At 35.3% G+C, this 19,173-nt stretch overlaps 1 protein-coding gene across 7 annotated transcripts in view; it reads left to right on the top strand.

Moving 5' to 3' along the window:
• LOC145239300 (protein furry homolog-like) overlaps positions 1–19,173 on the top strand; it is a 165,299-nt gene that overhangs the window by 57,985 nt on the left and 88,141 nt on the right. For all 7 annotated transcript variants that reach the window (XM_080102607.1, XM_080102608.1, XM_080102605.1 and 4 more), the window contains 10 exons: positions 2,520–2,627; positions 3,269–3,563; positions 4,140–4,311; positions 8,098–8,205; positions 8,333–8,481; positions 8,545–8,732; positions 9,073–9,285; positions 9,388–9,755; positions 11,494–11,524; positions 11,586–11,689. In XM_080102607.1, coding sequence (XP_079958733.1) covers positions 2,520–2,627; positions 3,269–3,563; positions 4,140–4,311; positions 8,098–8,205; positions 8,333–8,481; positions 8,545–8,732; positions 9,073–9,285; positions 9,388–9,755; positions 11,494–11,524; positions 11,586–11,689 — 1,736 coding nt within the window. The remainder of the gene's footprint in view (positions 1–2,519; positions 2,628–3,268; positions 3,564–4,139; positions 4,312–8,097; positions 8,206–8,332; positions 8,482–8,544; positions 8,733–9,072; positions 9,286–9,387; positions 9,756–11,493; positions 11,525–11,585; positions 11,690–19,173) is intronic.

The raw sequence follows: 19,173 nt of genomic DNA, 5'->3' as shown, positions 1-19,173 counted from the left end.
ATAGGAACAAAACGTGCCTCACAACTGCAACCTGTTTTGGTTAAACCTTGCTTAAACATTTCAATTTTTCTCTAAATTTTGACGAATTTTGTTTCACAATAGGCTCCAAAACATTTGACGCATATGGCTATTAGGTTGGTAATTTTTTTTAGTCCCACCAAATCTGTTTAGAGCACTTTGAAAATGAAAATATTTAGCAAAAGAGTTTTATTTACGCCACAGCTGTCAGTAGATAAATTTTAATAAACATGTTCACGGCCGCACAAACTTGTCTCTGCAGCCGCATGTTGCCATATGGCCACAGGTTGTGCACCCCTGATATAGACCATATATTCTTGGTAAAGTGCAATTATATATAGGACAGCCACCTTTCTTGACTGTATATTTCATTATGGGTCACCTTCCCTGAACGGGACACATATTGTTTTTGTCCAGATTCTTTTTTCTGGTCTAACGCTGGTTTATTATACGTGTTTGGTCAAGAAAGAGTGCTTCAAATTTATTCAAATTTGGCCAGATGTTAGTTATTGATCTAAATTTGATCCTTCTGAAGTTTGATCCTGAATAACCCAACCGTTCACCCATAGGCCCCCAAAACGTTTTTTTTTTTAAAAACGGTTGTTATGACTAATGTGCATGAGCTAAGAGTTTCATGCTTTGTTGTATGATGCAATGTAAGGTATTTTAAAGAATTTTGTGCCTTAAAAAATGATTTAACCATTTTCACCCCTATACCCCACAATATTTGTTTCTGTCTTACCCTGGTTTGTTAAACGCGTTTGGTCAAGATAGAGTGCTTCAAATTTTTTTAAAATTTGGACAGATAATAGTTATTGATCCAAATTTGATCCTCCTGAAGTTTGACCCCAAACAACCTAGTAGTTCACCCACAGGCCCCCAAAACGATTTTTTCTAAAAACGGCTGTACTGACTAAAGTACATAATCTTGGAGTTTCATGCTTTGTTGTATGATGCAATGTAAGGTATTTTAAAGAATTTTGTGCCTTAAAAAATGATTTAACCATTTTCACCCCTAAACCCCACAATATTTGTTTCTGTCTTACCCTGGTTTGTTAAACGCGTTTGGTCAAGATAGAGTGCTTCAATTTTTTTTTGAAATTTGGACAGATAATAGTTATTGATCCAAATTTGATCCTCCTGAAGTTTGACCCCAAACAACCTAGTAGTTCACCCACAGGCCCCCAAAACGATTTTTTCTAAAAACGGCTGTACTGACTAAAGTACATAATCTTGGAGTTTCATGCTTTGTTGGTTGGTTCAATGTTAGGTATGCCAAAGAATTTTGAAACTTATTGGATTTACCCATTTTTCACTCTTTAAACCCCGAAATAATTGGTTTTAGTTTTGGGCCAGAAATACAAGCCAAAATTTTTGAAAATTTTACCAATTGTTTAAGCAGGGTTTTCGTTTAGTATTTAAAATTTTGCCAGTTACCTTTACAGCCCATAATATGTGTACACTATCAGTCAGATATAAGTCCCAAGGGAGTAACTCACTGGTTTATGATTAAGGCGGCAAAGCGGGAGTGCCCAGCTTAACGTCCGGACAGACGTTTTACGAGACAGTCGTTTGGGTGATTAGGACTCTGCTGTTTTTTTGTGCAGTTATGCTGTGTCGTTTTATTGAGTTATTACGCGCATTTTCAGTTTTGACACCTAAGACGTAATTTCAACTCGATAAACATAGTTTGGTTTCGTTTGTTTCAGGCAAAACATTGTTGATCAACATAAATATAAAAAAATAAACTTAAATTTTTCGAAAGCCGCGATAAATGGTCTTTAAATTCTCGTTGTTAGCTTGGCCGCTGCATAACCACAGGTCACTAAAGGTCAACTTGTAGGCATTACAACACAGTCAAAAAAAATTTTTGTCATAACATAGCTTTTTTATTTTTGACAAATCAATTCAAGAATCAATACTTAAGTCATGTATAAATTAGGCAAAACGGTATTGTTGAACACTAAAGACTGCATGCTGTTGAAAACGATGTCAAAAGGTCATTAAATGGTCCTTTTTGCGAAACGAAGTTAAGTGAAAAACAAGTTGTTATCTATACCTTTGTAGCAAACGACTTTTTTATATAGTGTCTAATATAACAGTTAAGGCTTTCTAGGAAAATTTATGTTTAGAAACTGACCTTAAACGACAATGTCAAGGTCAAAGCAAGAGATTGAATTGAAAGTATTTTTCCCGTTCTTTTTTACTGTTTTTTTGTAATTATATGACAATAATGATGCAAAAAGAATACGGACAAAAACTTTTAAGTTGAGATAATGCTTAGTGAAAAATTTTTCCTTGAGAATCTAAAAATAACAGCAACATTTGTTTACCGTAAACTCGCATAAACACGTGTGTGGGGACCCAAATCATATATGTAGATCAAATGCTGTGTATAGTAAACTGGTAAATAGGATATAGAATATATAAAATGGAAGTATATCAGAAAGCCACTTTTCTAGTTTTTTCATTAAAAATGTCTTGGTTGGTTGTATGTTTAGATTTCAACTCTATCATCTTCAGGACCATTATACACTTCTAATTTAAGTCATCACTTCCCACAAGTTGGAACCACAATGGATGATCTTCGAATGTTTTTTGCCTCACTGGTAAAATAATTTATTTTTTACACTGAATATTAGAATTTTAAAGGTAATAAAACGAACTGTTACTAATAACACCTACATAAACTTGATTTTTGTGTTTTATTGACAACTTGTAGAATTTGCTATTTATAGATGTCCATTGTTGTGTTTTACTCTCATCTTTCTTTAAAAATAGAACATCAAAAAAATCAAATAAAAAAATGAATTGAATCAGATCTGTATAGTTTGTACTTTTAATAGCATGATTATTAAAGCCTAGTACTGATCACTGTGTTTTACCTTACAACACCATGATTACTGATGATTACTGATCTTGAAGTGTCCGTTTGTTTCAATCGCAAATAAAATAGAATGACACATCAAACGCACAATGGGAAAAGGGCAAATGACACGCTTTGAAAGAAACAGATAGGCGACAAGGCTCCTTACAATCTCTTGAAATACATTGTTTAAAATTTTGCATGTGTAGGAGACCCATGAGATTCTGGCTGCAGACAACTAAGGTAGTAGATAATATGGGATCAATTATAAATTAAGTATGGGGAATTTATTAACGTTTTAAAATAGGTTATAGTGTATGTGCAATGGCCAAAAGCGCTAAGCCACCCTTCTAGTTTAAGTTTAATGATTTATTTATTTTGTAGGTTACAGACGTTTTGAAACACCTTTCTGTTGAAACACGTTCAACTTTTTTGTCAAATGATTGTCGGCGCACTTTGTTCTTTATGTTTGGTAAATGGTGTGAAAAATATGGCAGTATTGGTGGAGCTCTTGATCGACTTGAGTCAATGAATGAGCAGTCGCTAGATTTTACCACTCGCCTTCATATAACTATGTTAAGGGCTGAATGTGCCGTTTTATGTTGTGGCTCTATATTTGATATGGATGGGTTATGTGAAGATACTGGATATTTGTACCCTTGGCTTGAAGGCTTGCTTGGTATGTTGTAGTTAATACTATTTACTGTAACTTACATAGTGGTGTTTGAACATTAACCTCTGTTTTTCAACTTTATTTAGTCTGCTTAACTATCACTGTCACCCAATTCGCACAAGATATGACTGTCCCAATCGTAACACACTCACCTGTCATTTGCTGGGAACAAACTAATGTTACCTGTTTTTAGTTTTTTGCTGTGTTTCAACCAAAGCTTTCATTGGTTACATTGTTAAAGGTCACTTATAAATCAAGTTGTATTTGAATGCTTTGATTTGTATTCAAGTGATTGTTGTCATGTATTTATATTTGTGAATTCTTGCATTCTAAAAATGAGCCAACATCAACTGTCTTTTTTGGTATGAGTCTCATGGAGCCACCCAGATTCAAACCATGCATATATGGGAAGCCTATTTTCACTTGCATTGCACAAGCTAAAAGCAAATTAGCCTTTGTCCAGGTGTTAGTTGTTTAGGAGCGCACTAACGTGGCATCCCTAAACTTTTGTTTATTATTATGTACAGGACAGAGCTGTTTTATACACAATAATATTGTCTTAAATCTATCAATTTGGTACAGACTGCACCAATTCAAGTGTTCATGACATTGGTAAGGAAGCAACAATACTATTGCTACAACAAAACCAGGGTTGTCAAACCTTGCTTCACTGGATGATTGATAAGTGCTACACAGGATCTCTGCTTGTTTGCTCAGGCTGTTTTTTAGGAATTTGTGCTGCCTTTTCTAAAGCGTAAGTACACTAAACAGAAACTTGATAAAACTACAGTACTTAAGTAAACACTTTAAAGGTTGTATAAAGATTGCTCATAATACATTCGGAAAAGCGGTTTAAACCTATTTAAATTTACCCAGCGGACAGATATAGATCTGAAGTTGGTTTCTGCAAATTTTACCCCTGTTTACCAGGTTTACCGATTAGCCCAAAATAATTATGTGTGTTTGAGATTTATGCGCCAACCAAAATACTGTGATTTTTCTCCAACATGTTTGTGTTTCCAACAATGAAGATAACTGTATGTCACAGAAGCCATGTTAAAATGTAGGGATGTGCCAAAACTGCAAATGTTCTGTTTGGTCAAGCACCGAGCATCTCATTTTAATGCTCGGTGCTCGGCCGAGCACACTCGGTACATTATGACGTCACAAAAAAATTCTACGTTTTCCCCTTTCTACGTTTTAGCTCTACAAGGCCTCTTACGTCACTGGCGGTGTTTTATTAAGCTGTACATACCCATAAAATACGCGTTTTTCCACCATCTCTTTCTAGTGCATTTGAAAAATCATTCGTTTTGTTTCTAGACACCGTTTAGAACACTAGTTACATATGTTAGCAGGGCATGAATATGCAAGTTTAACGCTCGGGTAAGTGTGTGCAACTGCTCGGCCGAGCACCGAGCATTAAAAACAGCGATGCTCGGTACTGAGTACTCGGGTTCTGGCTCGGCTCGGCCCATCCCTATTAAAATGTAATGTTGGCTACTGTAGGCCAAAAATACTCATGCTGTTGTGAGTTTCCTGACAATTAAAATATACCTTGATGTAAATGTGAACGCTGAAGCAAACTTATGTAAAACATTAAAAAAAAATAGTAATAGTTTTCAAGATAAAATTTATGGAATGTTTTTTTGTTTGCCACTGATTTGTTTCACCCATACGGCCTAGAAAGAGTGCCTAAAACTTGTTTTAATTTAAACCCATGATAGTTGTTATTTAAAGTTTATCCTCGCAAAGTTTTTATCCTTCCTGACAACCACAAGAGGTCTTCCAAATGCAATTTAAAAAAAAGTTGTTTGTTAATGTGCATGACCCATAAGTTTCATAAATTGTTGGTCAAAGCACTTTGAAACTTTTGTTGAAATTACCCATTTTTTGCTCTTTTACTTTTAAACATTTGTCATTTTTAACATTTGTAGAATTGATTTTTTTTGTGTGTTGTTTAAACTTTCAGCCCACTCGGTTCTATGATTACCTATGCAGACCCAAGTATATGTAAAAGTGCAAGTTTTGTGCACTAGATCAGCATGTACAACCTGTTCAAATTGAACGCTTTTTTCATAGCTTCTTAATTCACTGATGGCTGGAAGTGTGGCCATGGTTTTGGTTCAAAAATACCAGTTGATTGGAAATGGGATTTATTTTATACCGCAGTAAGCCTCTGGTCATTCAGGCCTGGTTGAAACACAAAATTTATCTCAATTACATCTGGTTTATCTTATGCCATTTTTTTAGGTCTTTTGTTATTCACACAGTGTTGGTTGTAAGAGGATCAGTATCAACCCAATAAAAGCAATACAAATTGAAACACTGTAACATATGCTGACATTGAGTGCTTAAGAAAAAACAAATCGCACAGTTGACATTTAGTTTTTCTCGCTGTATTTATAACTTCACACAACAGAGTGTCTAAATTATATGATGTAACAGTAGCCAACAGCAAGCATTTGTTAGAAATTGTCCGTAACTGCAACATGGTTTGATGTACAAATTTGTCATTGAAATGTAAAAAATCCAGATTAGAAGTTGTAGGATGAGCATTTTTTTCTCCAGTTTAGGTTAAGATCTGGATAAGCTGAAGCGTTTTGTTAATGTTACAAATCATTTGTACCTCATGTTTTTGCCTGATTTAGACGAATATCTGAATTAATCAAGTCCGGTTTAACCAAGGTTTTTTGTATCATCTCCTTGTGCAGAAAATTCAGATTTTTTTCTATTTTCATTTGCTGAAAGGGACACAAATTGTTATTGTCCAATCTTTTTTCTGTTTAAAGTTCGTTTGTTTCAAGCGTTTGGTCAAGGAAGAGTGCTTCAAAAATTTACGCAAGATGTTATTGTTGATTTCTGCTAAAAAATGTTTCAAAGGTCATTAAACAGATTTTCGACATACGCATGGCAAGGTGCTACTGCAGATCAATGGTATGCAGTTTGACAAACAAAGTTCTGTGAAGAATTATTTATGGTTCCCTGAAGGGGACACATTTTGATTTCACTAATTTTTGTATGTTGCTGGTCACCACAAACAAAAAGTTTCTGTGGTGCAATAGTGTAATTAAGGCAACAGATAATCTCGTTTTTCCATCAAATGTTTGATGGATTCAGCTGAAATTTACACAGATGGTAGATGTAGTTATGTAGATGTGCATCCCACTTTGGTTTTGTTGATAACCCCAGTATTTACCCCGCTAGCCCCCTAAAATGTTTTTTCCCCCGAAGTTTGTCTGACTCGTTTTGCCATCAAATGCTTGATGGATTTGGCTGAAACTTTTACAGATGGTAGATGTAGTTATGTAGATGTGCATTCCACTTTGTTTTTGTTGATAACCCCAGTATTTACCCCGCTAGCGCCCTAAAATGGTTTTTTTCCCCGAAGTTTGTCTGACTCGTTTTTCTATCAAATGCTTGATGGATGTGGCTGAAACTTATACAGATGGTAGATATAGTTATGTAGATGTGCATCCCACTTTGTTTGTCCGGATAACCCTAGTATTTACCCCGCTAGTCCCCTAAAATGGGTGAGTTTGTAAACAATGTAAGAATTGGCTAAAATTTGGATAGCTTGTAAAGTATGCCAATTATCGTTATTGCGCCATTGCAGTTCGGGGGTTGTTAACAGCCCTTTGACGTCAGAAACATTAACGGTTGTTGCTCAAAACACCTCTGGTGGTTGAAATTGTAAACGTTGACAGATTGGACTGAAATTTTGCAGCACTATTGATTGAGTCATTGTGGTTTACTACTTTTAAGTTTGTGTGTGTTGAACCTCAATTAGTTATCCTACTATCCCCCTAAAATGAGTTTTTTAATTTAAATAGTTTTTACTCCATATAGCATATTTAGATATGCACAGTACCAATCACTGTGTTTGTCTTCACAATACCAAACTTACTCATTGTTATCTATTGAATTGCATTATTTTCAACTTTGCATGTGTGGGGACCCATGAGTTTTTGCCTGCAGAAACAACCAAGGTGATAAAAGACGATGGCTAATATGGGACCCAATACAAAATAAGCATAGGAAATATATTTATGTTTTAAAATAGATCATAGTGTATGTGCAAGGGCAATATGTGCTAAGCCACCCTTCTAGTTTTAAACAATATCCAAATTTTATGAAATCTAGAGGGTTTATAGAATACACTATTTTGAGGTGTCAATTGTCAAGTTTACCCTGTAGCCTCTCCATTAACTCCACTAACCCCTAAAATAGTTAAATTTTACCAAACAATGGATTGAATGAGATTTAGATTTGTTGTAATTAGGGCAAATGCTGTATTTGTACATTAACTAAGTGGGATGTACTGTATTATGTTGGCAACATATATATTTAGCCACATTGCTGGTGAGTGCAAACTTCATATTTCAGCCCATTGATGAAGGCATAGGTAGTTAAATGTTTCATGAATATAGTGTTTGATAAATGTACAGTAAATTTAGTGTAAGTTTACCTGAAAATGTGTTTTTGTTACCTTACACTTTAAAGGTGTATTTTTTGTCCTAAAAACAATTTGTCATTAAAGGTTTCACCCATCAAATCTGGTTACCTTGATAAATCTTTCAATTTTTTGCATGGGAAATCATCAGTTACTACAACCAGCTAAAAATCTTTTGCTCTTGCTGCAATACAGGTGACAACTTTAAATCGTTCAATTTTAAACGATAGATATATAAGGGTATAAGCATAATATAAATAGTAAAAAACTTTTGTCTGTACAATAACAATGCGTTTAAATTTTTAATACTTATTTATGATAGACTTGTTGATGACGATCAAGCGAATAGCTGGTATTGTCAGAAAAAAATCAATTCTTTCCCACTTGATCATTATTACAACATGTCTCAAAAAGAGGTTTCAAAAAGAATGGCAAATAATTATCCAGAACTGTCAGTTCAAGTCTTGTCAGGTGAGCAGTGTGTATTTGCAAGAAATTTTTGGGACTGAGTTTTTGCTCATTTGGATTTTTTAGACATCTTTCGTCGATTTCAGTGTTGTGCATCTACCACTCAGCGATATATGTTACAGTACATTATATCCTGGCTTGAAAATGTACAACTTGTTATAATTGACGAAACAAACAATGATCAATCCCCATCTTGCAGTGAACAGAGTGTATCTTTGTTTGTTTTATCCAATCTAAGCTTTGTTACTGCGAAAGTATGTTTTTCAAAGTAATTTTATTGTTCTCAACAATGAGTGTGTATCTTTGGTATATTATACCACAATTAATGTACGAAATATGTTACTTTAAAGGACACAATCCAACTTCATACAGGCTTTTTGCACATTTAATAACACATGTGAAATGTTAATGTATTTTTAACTCAAAAATGCACCACTACACATGTATGGTAAAAGTAAAAGCTCTTCTCCAAGCTATGATGTAGTACAGTTGCCAGTTCTGTTGCGGCATGTTGACTATAGGCTGCAAAATTGTCAATTTCAATGCAGAATAATGTTGTTTTCTTGAATTGATTGGTTTGTTCATTGTTTACAGTACCATGCTAGTTGTGAACAGGAATTGGAGAGCTGCTGGAAACAGTTGGCAAATAGCAGTATTAAAAATCTCAACTGCTTGCTTAAATTTTCAATAATCCTACTGTCAAGTCACTTTTCTGAAGAGATTTCCACAACTGCAAAACTCATTTTAACTTTTTGTGCCAAAGCAGTTACAGAAAGTGTTTTTGATTTTCTCGTTGAAGAGTGTCAGGTACTATTGTGCTTACTTGCCAGGTGTAAAACAATGTCATGGATCCATTCTGCGGAAATTATTTTGTTACACTTTATAATCCTTTGTTGTTTTGAGTTTTAGGTGTTTGAGACTGCAAAATACAGGCTTGTTTTGGATAAAATAAGTCATCGCCTGATGTTTGTTTGTAACTCACCAATAAACCATGGAACAGATGCAACTCTTTCTAAAACAAGCAGCTCCAATTCTGTCGGACATTATGCATCTTTACAACATATAGATGCTAGAAACTCACTAGAGAAAGAAACAACACAGTTGACCAAAAGCAACACATTTTCTCTTCCTGACAGTATTAATTTTAAAAGACACACTGTAAAGAAGGATCAGGGTAAACCCAGAATGTCATTGTCTCTTATGTCATTGCCTGCATCCAACATTAAATCAGATTTGGAAGAACCTGTTGCTCAAAAACAGTGTTTGACTAAATCACAGTAAGTAAATATTCGTGTGATTTTTGCTGCAATTTTCATATGACTTTAAATAAAACAGCAAAAAAGGCAGATTTTTTTGACAGTGAGACCAAGTCTGATAATTATGGGTCCCCTTTCCGGAAGGGGACATATTCTAAATTTACTTGATTTTTTTTCTTCTGTGAAGTTTATGCGACCCCTTTTGCAATGAAATGTTTGAAGGTTTTGGATAAAACTTTAGATATGGTCATAGAAATAGGCCATTTGTTTTGTTTGACTTGAAAACCCCAAATGTTATCTCATTAGCCCCCAGAAATGGGTGAATTGTTTTAACTATGTCCAAAATGTATGAAATTTTGGACAGTTTAATTTGCTAATTATGGGTGTTATTTGTTCTGTTTTTGCCTCTTATCTCACTATTTACCACATTATACCCTTTAAAATAAAAACATAAGATAGGACAAACTTTAAACAATATCTGAATTCAAAAAGATTTGGATAGTTTGTACTATGTGCTAATTGCCGTATTTGACCTTATGACACCAAACTTTTTCATGGTTATCTCTTGAACTGCATTAGTTACAACTTTGCATATGGGACCAAACATTAAATAAGTTCGGTAAAGATAGCTTTTCAAAATAAGCCATGTTATTTTTGTCAGTATTTTTTTTGTCCAAATCAAAATCGGTTCAACTAACAAAAGAGAGAGTGCTTTGAACTGTTTTAAGTGTACACTTGTAGGTAGTTATTTGCATTTTTTCAAACTTTAAACTCAACAAGTCTCCCAAAACTTTAAAATCGATATCTTTACATGTACATGACCCAACAGCATACATTGTTGGTTGGTGCATCACAAGCATTTTGGTACATTGAATTTGGATTTATCCAAAGTGATTTCATTTTTTTATTATCCAAAAGAGGAACCATCTCTATTGCCTTGATTTTACCATGGCACATTGGGCCAGTTTGTTATAAATGGAAATAATGTTAATACGGAAAGATTGAGGAAAAGAAGAAAAAAACTAACTCCTCTCATTTCATTACAATTTTGTTTGCTGTACTGACATTCTTATTTGTGTCAAATATGATCTACTATATAGAACAGTTGGTTACACTGAATCTTTTAGTGGTAGACTTACGTCTGAATTTATCACTATTATTCGTTCCACTTCCACATTTATGATAAGACTGCCACATTTTTAATTTTTAGCTAAGAAAGAAATCATATTCAAGGTTTGTTTGGCCGCTAAAGAAAACTAAACATCAAATAGGGTAGATGACCTTGTTTAACTCCCTGCTGTATTCAACCCATCTAAAAATCACATAAAAATCAGAGCAACAAAAAAGCGGGAAGACTACTTACCCACCCAGAAATGCACAATATATATAAATATAATACTCACACCTAATATGCAGTGTAGATTTAATCTTGAAAATGCATAAGTATTTTCTTACAAAATAATATAAAAAACACTGACTGTGTGACTTTCTCATTAAAATCAACAATTCAGTTGGTCAAAATAATCATTTCAGTTTGTCCCGTTTGTCCAATATTATTTTCTTAGCAAAGCATTTTCCTTACGAATGATAGGCAACGTTTGGGATTCACTAAACCATCCTAATTAACTGACTTGCAATTGACCAGTTTTGTCTGTATGTCTAGAAAATAGAACGTACAATTTATAAATATATGAAAAAGCCACCTTTATACAAATACTTCAAAAAGTTAGATTTTTTTATTTTGACATCATTTTTGCAGATATGGAGCTTTGGATGAAATGTGTAGTCAGGTATTTAATGTGTTTTGTTTCGTAATTTTGCAAATATTAATCTTGTAAAAAATATATTTAGGGAAGAAACATTGATCAGGTCTACTGTGATGAACAACTGTTCTTTTTGCCTGTGCAAGAACTTTTAACACTTTATGACTCTAGAAACTCATCTCAGCTGCTCAGGTATTAATATAAAATGTTCCTTTACTTACATGTCCACATTGCAATTAGGCTGCCCAAGGGGACACATATTGTTTTTGTCCGTATTTCTTTTTCCTGTCTAATACTGGTTTGTTATATGTGTTTGGTCAAGAAAGAGTGCTTCACATTTATTCAAATTTGCACAGAAGCTAGCTATTGATCTAAATTTAATCCTCCTGAAGTTTGACCCCGAATGACCCAGCGCGTCACCCACAGCCCCCCAAAATGTATAATTTTTGAAACGGCTGTAAATACATGATCTGGGAGTTTCATGTTTGTTAGTTGGTAATGTATTCTAAATAATTTTCTAATTTTTTATTGGTCACCCATTTTTCACCCCTTAAACCCCAAAATAATCGGTTTTAGTTTTAGGCCAGAAATACAGGCCCTAATGTGCTGAAATTTAAAACAATTGTTTGCAGTAGGTTTTTTGTTTAGTATTAAAAAATGTGTCTTAATCGGCCAAATAGTTACCTTTATAGCCCATAATATGTGTAGACTGTCAGTCGGATAGAAGTCCCAAGGGAGTAACTCAATGGCTTACAATTAAGGCAGTTTAATGATAGCTCAGCTTGATAAACGGACAGACGTTTTACGAGACAGCTGTTTCGGTGATTAGAAATGAGTTGTATTTGCCCAGTAATGTCATGTCGTTTCATTAAGTTGTCATGCGCCCTTTTAGTTTTGGCGAAGGTTCCACACCTAAGACATGATTAAAACACGATAAACGTGCTTCGATTTTGTATATATCAAGCAAAACTTTGTTGATCAACATAAAGATGGAAAAAAATGAAATTGACTTTTTCGAAATCGGCGATAAATTGTCTTTTGTCCAAATTCTCGTTGTCAGCTTGGCCGACCACAGGTCACTAAAGGTCAACTTGTACGTATTGCAAACGCAGTTAAGAATGATTTCTCATCATAAAGTAGCTTCTTTGTTTTTGACAAATCAGTTTAACAATCAATACTTACGTCATGTATAAATGGGGCAAAACGGTATTGTTGAACACTAAGGACTGCATGCTATTGAAAGTGGTGTCAAAAGATCATTAAACGGTTGTTCGGTATCATTAAAAGGTTACTACAGGTCAGTGGTACTAGTTTTATAAAACAAAGTTCAATGAAAAACAATTTGTCATGTATACCTTTGCAGCGAATTGCTTTTTAATTAATAGCGTCTGTAGTACAACTGTTAAGGCTTTCTAGGAAAATTTTGTATTGAAAAACTGACCTTGGACGACAATATCAAGGTCAAAGCAAGAGGTTAAATTGAAAGTATTTTTTACTGTTTTGTAATTATACGACAATAATGATACAATAAGAATACGGACAAAACGTTTTTAAAGTTGGGTTAATATTTGTTAATAATTTGTTCTTAAGAATCTAAAAATAACCGCAAATTTGTTTACCGTAAATACACACAAACATGAGTGTGGAGACCCATTTCGTTTTGTTTCCAAAAACAATCATATGTGTAGATCAAATGAAGTTTATAGTAAATTGGTAAATAGGATATAGAATATATAAAATGGTAGCATATTAGAAAGCCACTTATCTAGTTATTGTTTAAAAGTGATACATAAACTTTTAATGTTACTATCTATCAACTTATTTTGTAAAACTGGATTGCTATAAATTGTTTTGAGACTTTTTGAGTCCCTTTTCCTGAAGAAGATACATGTTGGTTTTTCTTGAACTGTTTCCTTCTTTTTCGGGGTCTGTCCCTTTCCTGGGGATACATATTGTTTTGGGTTTGTTTTAAACATTTGGTCAAGAAAAGTGCTTGAAACTATTTATGGGTCCCCTTTCCTGAAGGGGACACATATTGATTTTACTCGAATTGTTTGTTTGTTTTTTCTTGTTTGTTTTTCTTCCCAAAGTTTGTCTGACTCGTTTTTCCATCAAATGTTTGATGGATTTGGATGAAATTTACACAGAAGGTATATATAGTTATGTAGATGTGCATCCCACATTTTGTTTTTGTTTATAACCCTAGTATTTACCCCGCTAGCCCCATAAAATGGTTGTTTTTCTTCCTAAAGTTTGTCCGACTCATTTTGCCATCAATTGTTTGATGGATTTGGCTGAAACAGATGGTGGATATAGTTATGTAAATGTGCATCCCACGTTATTTTTCCTGATAACCCCAGTATTATTTACCTCGCTAGCTCCCTAAAATGGGTGAGTTTGTAAACAATGTCGGAATTGGCTGAACTTTGGATAGATTGTAGAGTATGCCATTTATAGATGTCTTTTGGTGTGTTTAACCTTGTAGCCCCAACATTTACCCCACAAGCCCCCAAAGTGTAAAACGTATTTGTATGTTACTGGACACCACAAACGAAAGATTTCTGTGGCGCAATAGTGTTACAAGGGCAACCAGTTGTATGTTACTCGTTTGTGGGTTGCTTGGTGGACGTTTTTGCGTCATGGCAGTTAGGGGGTTGTTAACAGCCCTATGACGTCAGAAGCATTAACGGTTGTTGCTCAAAACACATCTAGTGGTCAAAATTGTAAACATTGGCAGATTGGGCTAAAATTTTGCAGTACTGTTGATTGAGTCATTAAGGTTTCATATTTTTTAGTTTGTGTGTCGAACCCCATTAGTAACCCTACTAGCCCCCTAAAATGGGTGAGTTTTTTGAACAATGTCGGAATTGGCTGAAATTTGGACAACTTGCAGAATTTACCATTCATAGCAGCTGATTATTGTGTTTAATCTTGTAGCCCCAATTTCACCCCACTAGCCCCCTAAAATGGGTGAGTTTATTAAACAGTGTCGGAATTGGCTAATATTTGGGTAGCATGTGGACTATGCTATTTGTAGGTTTCGATTGATGTGTTTCACCTTGTAGCCCCAACATGTACTCAACTAGCCCCCTAAAATAAGTGATTTAAAAAAAAAACACTAATTATATGAAATTTGCAAAGTTTATTGAACATACTATTTTAAGTCCTCAAATGTTGTGTTTTGCCCTGTAGCACTACAATTTACCCAACTGGTCCCACTACAATTTAACTAACTGGAAAATGGGTGACTCTTTTAACAATGTTCAAATTGAATAAAAATTGGACAGTGCCATTTTTAGATGTCGGTTGTTCTGTTAAACCCTGTAGCTCCAATATTTACCTCACTAGTCCCCTAAAATGGGTAACTTTTTTAAACAGTGTCGAAATTGGCTGAAATTTGGATAGTTTGTAAAATATGCCATTTATAGATGTTGATTGTTGTGTTTTACCCTATAGTTCCACTATTTCCTTTTTCTTTGTTTGAAAAATAATACTGAATCGGACAAGGTTTAAACATTTTCGGAATTGAAACTGATTTGTATAGTTTGCACTTTACATTGCATGATTGTTTAAGTCCAGTCCCGATCACTGTGTTTTATCTTACAACACCCAACTTTCTCATGCTTATCTCTTGAAATGCATTATTTACAACTTTGCATGTGTGGGGACCAGTGTTTTTTTTAAGGTGTTCTGAGGGACCGAAACAGTCCCCCAAATTTCTCCAGCGGTTTCCCAAAATTTGCCAGTAGCCTAATAAATAATTCGTTTAAGCAAATATGGCTATTTTTTGGTATTTAAATGAAACACTTGCGGTCTCTTAAAACTACTTAGCAGTCACCCAAACCAAACCTTTGAAAAACCCTGGTGGGGACCCATGCGTTTCTGCCTGCAGAAACAACTAAGGTTATAAAAGACGGTGGCTAATATGGGACTCAACATGAAATAAGTATAGGGAATATATTAACGCTTCATAAAAGGTTATAGTGTATGTGCAATTCTAGTTTAAATTACATGCTGTTAGTTGGTTATCCAAGGTTAATTCTCCCAAAATTTGACCCTGGATAACCGAGAGCTTCACTTGCAGGGGCCCAAACTGGGAAATACAGCTATAATGTACATCTTCCAGGAGTTCCATACTTAAGTAGTTAGTTGGTGCATTGTAAATTATTTTAACTTTCAGATGGATTTACCCCTAAAACTGGGGTGTCCAACACTGGGTCCGCATGCCAAAAGTGACACGCAGAGCATTTGAAAATGGCACACAAGCTTTTGCACATTTAGATGGTGAACATTAGGATTTGTCACACACTTAAATTCGTTTCTATTGATTCATCTTGGCCTTTATTCTAACTTTAGTAAAGATTATCAGTAGTAAAGTTACACAACTCAATATAATTAAATTGTTCGTTTTTTGACAAAGCTTAAGCCCCTTGCAAACTATTTGTATCTTGCGTCACATAAACATAATAAAGTGTTTCTGGAGTATCATCAACAAGTTTACTCGCATTTGACGACATTTTTTTTAAACCATTTAATAAGGTTCTTCTTCTTGGCCAAATATTCGGATCGAGCCAGTACCATTAAGCTGTTTTAGACATGGTTTGGAAAAAGTACCAAGCGTTGGCATGCGAGTATATTTTAAAATCAGAATTGGCACGGCGGTGTGTTTGAGTTGGACACCCCTGCCTTAAACCAAAAATAATCTGCATTAGCTGCAAAAACAACCCATAATGTTCTGAAAATGTAAACAGTGGTTTGCAGGGTATGCCTTATTTGTTATTTAAAAACTTAGCTCGGCCGACCCAGTTGTTACCTTTCCATCTGAATATGTAAACTATCAGGAACTATAGCACAGAAGTCCCAAGCCAGTGGTTCACTGATTTACAATTATGGAGGTCTCTGCTTCAGGCATGGGCAGTCTTTTCGGTGATTAAAAACAGCTGTTTTTTGGGCACTGATGCTGTATGCTTTATTAAGTTTGCAAACACATTTCTTAAGTTTGGTGATGGTTCATCTTGTTTATAAATTATTGGTCCCCTCAGTTTTTTTTTCTTTTTTTTTCCGGTGAAGTTTGTCCATGCACTTTTGGCATGAAATCTTTGGTGAATTTGGATGAAACTTTCACAGATGGTAGATATAGTTATGCAGATGTGCCATCTGCTTCGTTTGACTTGATAACCCCAGCATTTACCCTGCTAGACCCCAAAGTGTAAAACGTTTTTGTATGTGGCTGCGCACCACAAACGAAAATTTTCTGTGGTGGAATGGTATAATAAAGTTTAGGAGGTCTCTATAAATTATTGGTCCCCTTCCCTGAAGGGGACACATCTTGATTTCACTCAGTTTTTTTTTCTTTTCTTTTTTTCCGGTGAAGTTTGTCCATGCACTTTTGGCATGAAATCTTTGGTGAATTTGGATGAAACTTTCACAGATGGTAGATATAGTTATGCAGATGTGCCATCTGCTTCGTTTGACTTGATAACCCCAGCATTTAAAGTGTAAAACGTTTTTGTATGTGGCTGCGCACCACAAACGAAAATTTTCTGTGGTGGAATGGTATAATAAAGGCAACAGAACATGTGCTACTTGTGTTTGTGCATTACTTGGTAGGCGTTTTTGCACATGCCTGTTAGAGGGGTGTTAACAGCCTTATTTTATTTTTTATTTTTTATTTTTTTGCGCATAAACATCACGACAAAAAGACGATTATAACGAGCAAACACATATAGCCATTAGCGCAGGTGGGCATTCCACTTCACTCTATATTTCCACATATTATCATTTTTTCGAGAAACAAATTTTTCATTGCACTTGCAACGTTTCATCTCATAAACAAACATTTCCACCTTTGGTCTCAGTTTTTGAATCTTACTTTTGTAAATAACAAATCTAGCAATCAAAAGCAAGCAGTTAATCAAGTTCAAAAAACCTTTTTCAAAGCATTCAGTGTGGATTCCAAAGAGTTTTATACAATTGTTAAGGTCGATTCGATTACACATGGCACTGTCAATCCAGGCACTTACGCTTTCCCAGTATACCTGGACATGAATACAATCACAAAATAAATGGTACATGGTTTCTCTGCACACACCACAAAATGTGCACACATCAGCCTCCGCAATCCCAAATCCATAAAGCCTATCGTTTAGAACAGGGGCGGGCAACTTCTCCAGTCGGCGGGCCTCATATGGGAAAATGAAGTACTTGGCGGGCCGGATTCCTGAATCGATACATTAATCGCGTATTTATCCAGTGATTTAAAACGGATTTTTGACCACCTAAACCAGTGGTCTTCAACCATTTTAGCGAAATCACCCCATTGCTAGGGCACTGGCTCAATATCGCCCCCATTGTTATTTTTTAAAGTTCTTGACTCTTGAGCATTTGCATGCAATTAGATTTACCCAGCACCAACGAATGCTTATGTTAACAGTTAAAACCCAATTTAATTGCTACAACAACACTGAGGGTCAATTTCACGCAATTCTAACGCATCCACGCAAAGTTTGTGACATCATAGACAAGATAACATCATACGATTGTGCGCAAACAATAGCTATTTTTGTTATTTTGATTAAAAGTAATGGGGCATTACTCGGCAGAAGAGAAACCTATACTTTCCACATTGATAACTTAAACTAGATTTATCAAATTTAAGGATGATACAAAAACTTCGCAGTTTTTGAAGCGCTAGCAGACCTATAGAAAGTGTAAAAGTGAAACAAGTTTGAGGGAAAGCTCGTTACCGTTATATTAAAAAGGTATAGCCGGTCACCATACATAGCTTTAACAAAGCGTCCACTGTGGCCAAATAAACAGCCCAACCTTGCTCTCGAGATCGCAAAAAGTACAAACAAATCGCCACAAGCAATTTATTTAAATAGAGGCAAAAGCTGATGCCCAACATGTACCCGGTGTTTGCAAGACAAATAAAATTTGCTCGTAAGTCAGCCTAGTCTCACAATTCTTGTATATTTTTAAACAATCAGTAATTTTGAAATCGCCCCCCTTGGAAGTAAAATCGCCCCCCAATCCCGAAAATGTCACTATCGCCCCCGTTGAAGAACCCTGACCTAAACCAAATAGAATCAAGAACGTCACAATTACAATACAGTTCAAACAATCAAACTGATATAACATAAAATTATTCCCCACAGCAAATTTAATGCATACACCACAGACTTTGATACCGCTATAACACTAACTAGGCTACACGTGTGGAAACAAAGGAAACCGTGAAAGCAGGCCACACACAAGGTTGGCGGTTATGTCGTAACAATAGATGTATGGTGCAATGGTAACAACGGCGGGAAACTTTTTGCTATTGGGGAGCGTTACTGTCCGTTACAACTATAATTTGACGTAGTATGCAAGTAGTGGGGTATTGCGGCAGACTGTGGCCGCGGGCCACATTACCATGTAAATCCCAGAAACTGTCTGCGGGCCGCTCAAAATCCCGTCGCGGGCCGGATCCGGCCCGCGGGCCGTATGTTGCCCGCCCCTGGTTTAGAACAATGGCTCTTAAGTTGAATTTAATTTGGAAGGAGCGCAGTCTAGTTTCCATTGTACATTCGTGCAAGTTTTTGTAGATATCTGACCAGTTTAGGGGCGCCCCTTGTAGAATTAGTTCCCATTTTTGTTGCTGCTTGATCGGTTGCTGTTTATTACCCGAAGCA

Source organism: Phallusia mammillata, chromosome 7 (genome assembly GCF_965637545.1).
Source record: "Phallusia mammillata chromosome 7, kaPhaMamm4.hap1.1, whole genome shotgun sequence".
In the NCBI taxonomy this organism is placed as follows: domain Eukaryota; kingdom Metazoa; phylum Chordata; class Ascidiacea; order Phlebobranchia; family Ascidiidae; genus Phallusia; species Phallusia mammillata.
This window is presented reverse-complemented; position numbering and strand designations above follow the sequence as displayed.